General features: G+C 37.7%; 1 protein-coding gene across 3 annotated transcripts; it reads left to right on the forward strand.

The window, feature by feature from the left end:
• Positions 1 to 423: 423 nt before the first annotated feature.
• On the forward strand, positions 424 to 4103 carry LOC122276606. Of its 3 annotated transcripts, none has more exons than XM_043086455.1 (6): positions 613 to 755; positions 838 to 956; positions 1705 to 1744; positions 1861 to 2021; positions 2108 to 2857; positions 3500 to 4103. In XM_043086455.1, exons 2-6 carry the CDS (start codon positions 939 to 941, stop codon positions 3725 to 3727), a joined length of 1197 nt encoding a protein of 398 aa, XP_042942389.1. In that variant the 5' UTR covers positions 613 to 755; positions 838 to 938; the 3' UTR covers positions 3728 to 4103. The 3 variants fall into 3 exon arrangements, with proteins under 3 accessions (XP_042942388.1, XP_042942389.1, XP_042942390.1); XM_043086456.1 differs by having other exon boundaries at positions 622 to 755; positions 849 to 956; XM_043086454.1 differs by lacking the exon at positions 838 to 956 and having other exon boundaries at positions 424 to 755.
• Positions 4104 to 4377: the final 274 nt, after the last annotated feature.

Consider the following 4377-nt stretch of genomic DNA (forward strand, 5'->3'; position numbering starts at 1 on the left):
TTGAGGAATTCATTAAGTTTCTAAAATTTATTTTTTGGTGGTTAACAAATTAAGAAGAGGCCCAAGCCCATTCATATCCAACCGACACTGCCATATGGGTCGGGCTTAAGTATCAGGACGGGAGGCGAAAGTCTAGGCCCGATTAAAATTTCGGGCCGAGGTTTTAAGCAGCTTAAAAGCCCTGACTGGTCCCTGATAATTTAAGGACTCAGGTGGGACACGTGACGTGACGCCACCAACCTTCATAACCAACGGTCCAGATTCATTGCCGTGTCACCCGACTCACCAGACTGACCTTTTAATTACGCGAAAAGTGAGAGGCCGATTCAACCCATGGCGGTACGTGTCGAAACGGCATGTGGATTCCGGTACGTTCTTTTATTATTTTATTGTCATTATTATATATATCGGCCCAAATCCAATAATGGCCACCAGAAGCAGATTAGCTCTCCAAGTACGCAAACAAAAAACGGACGCACAAAAATCCAAACTACTACTTCTCGAAGTAGCTGGGTTGCTGTTGCTGCCACCGAGTTGCTGAAGAGTTTTGAGCGATGAGAACCCTACCGAGTTCAACCTCCAAGATCATCTTTGACAAGTTGGTTGTTCCACCCAAAGAGTGTCTTCTTCTTAGGCCCGAAACATGTTCCCTGCTGCGGTCGCAGAAAGTTGTCAATTTTGGGTTATTGCATTTGATATCTGTGCGCCACAAGGCCGCACACCCAGTGGCCACTTCTATCTCCTCGGAAACCCAGGTCTTTTTTGGATAGTTGCTTTTGGTTTTACGAAACAATTTTGTTTTCGTTGTTTCTGAGAAGAAAAATGTGATTTTTGAAGTGTTGAGTTAGGTTTGCTATAGAGAGAATGGTTAAATCACCGATCCTCCCTCAATGTAAAAGCAGATAGGATTTCTTGGCTATAAGATATACAAAAACGTTATGCTTTCTTTTTCCCAGGTTTGCTCTCCATCTCCCTCTGGTATCAATGAACAGAAGATCAGGCTTTTTGTTAAAATCTGTATGTATGTTTGTATATGGCCCGCCATAAAATCCTTTCGATCCTTTGCTTTCTCTTATGGTTGCTGGGTTCATAAGATCTTGTGCTCTTTCTACGTTTTAAGGAATCTTATGAACGCTTTTATAACTCGGAGCTTCTTTTTAGTGTTTTACTTGGCAGCAGGGACTAGTTCTTTTATTTGACTCATCTAGCCAGGTAGTCTTTGGCATGGTAAATTGGTGGAAACCTATCAAAATCTTTTTAACAGTGTAGATTGAATGCCATATTGACAAATTTTACTCCTTAGGAAGGAATAAAAATCATCGCAAAATAGAGAGATTGATAATTTGTTTCTTCTTCTTTTTGTGTGTCCGTGTGTGTTTGTTAGTTTGTTTGTTTGTTTGTTGGTGCTTGTTGATGAAGTAACCGACAAACAAGATACTGTACTCGCATGGTTAATACTTTTCTTTAGCATATTCTGTTCTTGTTTGCCCTTTTTCCTCAATCCAAAAAGCTCTTCAGTTAGAAATCGATGAGGAAGACTCAGAAATGGATTCCTTTGGTGGACATTTAAGATTCTCCATTTGCTTTGATCTCTCCAATACTTGAATGGGGGGCTCAATGGTTTCCATCAGAATAAATATTTTGGGAATTACAAAAAAAAATAAAAAATCAATCTGACTTTTGTATCACATTCTCCCTGTGCAGGCAGACTTGGAAAATGCAGAAACTCAGTGTCAAGAAACTTGTAAGTTGTAACCAGTCTGTAGAATTTTCCTACGATCAAGAATCATGCTACTTCCTATTGCTCTTTAGCATTTTGCCACTATGTTTAGACTCTCAATGCCACCTCTGCTGTGCCAGATCAATCAAAGACTGTTCATGTAAGATTTCAGTTACAAAAACGGTGTATATATGGTGAGCAATTTCTGTTAGTAGGTGATGATCCTATGTTCGGCCTATGGGACCCTGCAAGAGCGATTCCATTGAATTGGTCAGATGGTCATACGTGGACTGTTGAGCTGGTGAGTAGAAAAAAAATTAGTGAAAGACTAGAAATATTTTAATTAAAGACAAATTGATGAAGTACTTTGTCATTGTTTTCAACTAGGATATACCTGCTGGAAAAGCAGTCAAGTTCAAGTTCATACTAGAAGAAATTACTGGGAAAATCGTGTGGCAACCTGGTCCAGATCGAATTTTTCAGACATGGGAAACTGAGAATACGGTCACCGTTTGTGAGGATTGGGACAATGCTGAGTTTCAGAAGATAATAGAGGAAGGGCAATTAGCTGACCCAAATGAACACACTATGGTTGACTCGCAAATGATGATTGTTTCTGAGAACTTCAGTCATCCAAAAGAGGAAGTGGCATCTCATACGAACCAGGGATCTGCCATTGCATACAGCGATACAACTCCAGCTCAAAAACCAATTACAGAACCACACAAGGAAAAACTCATTGCCGATAACATTACTCCTCTGCAAGAGAAGCCCAAAGTTATTGTTGCAGATAATATATGCTACTCAGATGAGAACTCCAAAGTGAATGCTAGTAGTAAATTGTTCGGTGCAATAGTTAGTGACCCAAAAGAGGAATCTACAGCAATCCCGAACGAGGTTGCAATAATAGCGGAGGAGCTTCTTGAAAATAATGGCGGAGTTTTGACAGTCGAAAACCCGGGAAGCACACACATTGAAGGAAACCTGATTAGTCATGGAGGCCCTGTTCTGGATCCTGTTTTGACTCCATTGTCAAAAACGCCAACTGAAAAAGCAAGCGAAGATGAAACTGAGAAAACAATTGCATTTGATGCCTCTGTTGGAGCCTATGAAGCTAAGGATGATATTGTGCCAGAGGTAACTGCTTGAAGAGTGTAGTCTTCTTTTCTCTTCTCTTCTTCTACATCTCTACCTAAGCCAAAAATAATACTCCCTTCCCATAAATCGCAACATATTCAGGATTAGGAGATACACGTTGCTGAAGTTGTATGTTCTTAAGATGATAAATGGCAAGGCATCCCTTTTTGTTGTGTCAATATTGAACAATTGCATCTGATTCTTTGTACGAATCAAACTGGTAGGGTCAATTAACAAATTAAGTATTTACTGTATGCAACTAGAGCTTTTAAGCTAGTCAAAGGACCAAGTTTTCACATTTTCAGATGAAATAGTACTATAATCTGAAATAAAAAATTTACTACCTAGAATATTTGTACAGTGTTCTTCATGCATTCTATCAGATTCAAAAGTTTTGTTTTACAAAGTGCACTCTACTTCAGTTACATGAAAATTGAAATGGGAATTAACCACTCAGCAATCCGGTGCATGCTGCCTTATGTTAGTGATTAGATGTGAGACCGTTTTCCACTTTACTGCATTTTAATTTAAAATGTGCAACTCTCCCAAGAAGGAAATTAATAAGCTGTTCTATTGTGGATGCTATTCTTTGTCATCTTGTCTTTGTTCTTCTTCTAAGTACTGAAACCTAACCAAATTCAGTTAGTGGAGAAGCAAGAACCAGATGCTGAATCACCTCAACGAGCACATTCCAAAATTTTCAATGAAGAGGAAGAAAAGCTTGAGACAGAATTTGAACAAAAGCTTCATTTACCAAAAAGAGAAGAGCCGTCTTACTCAGAGCAAATCGACAATGTTGTATTGCAAAATGACATCCAATGGGGTCGCAAAACACTGCAGAAGTTTCTAACTAATTTAGGATTACTTTAGGATCAACTTAAAAGAACTTGGATGAAATCCTTCTTAAAGTAACTCAAGCTTATGACTGTGCTGCTTCGGCTAGAAGATGGAGGCATTATTAGTTGTTGTATGTACATATGAACTTTGTTTCCTCAGCATGGTATTGGTTGTAGGCTATTGTAAGAGTGTGCTGATTTGGTATTTCTTCTACGGTTAGGATGGTCTTATTCATACAGCTATATCTTTTCAGTTTTGCAAATTGAATTGATTATAACTATTTCTTAGGAACCCAAAACTAGTTCTGAATGTCAACATATGTATCTATGAATATCTGTATGGTTCTATGGATGTGATATCTATTAAATATACAGTTTTGGAAGCACGAAGCTTTGCTTCTGTTTATACACCATCTTTTTCTCGACGATATTTGATAACAGTCAAAACTTTCCATAGTCTTGTAATTTCCTAATGCATGCTTTTTGATTTTGACAAATGATATTTGCAATCGTGATTATGTAAGCGTCGTATAGTCTTTTAAAAAAAATGAATTAATACGAAATTCACATGAAAAAAATTAATTTTTTAATCTTAGATTTTATTTTTTTTTTAAAAATGATTATGCGGTGTTTGTATATTTCATGATTGTGTGTAATATTACTTTTTTATTTTTTAAACTTTAA

Source organism: Carya illinoinensis, chromosome 9 (assembly GCF_018687715.1).
Source record: "Carya illinoinensis cultivar Pawnee chromosome 9, C.illinoinensisPawnee_v1, whole genome shotgun sequence".
Lineage (NCBI taxonomy): Eukaryota > Viridiplantae > Streptophyta > Magnoliopsida > Fagales > Juglandaceae > Carya > Carya illinoinensis.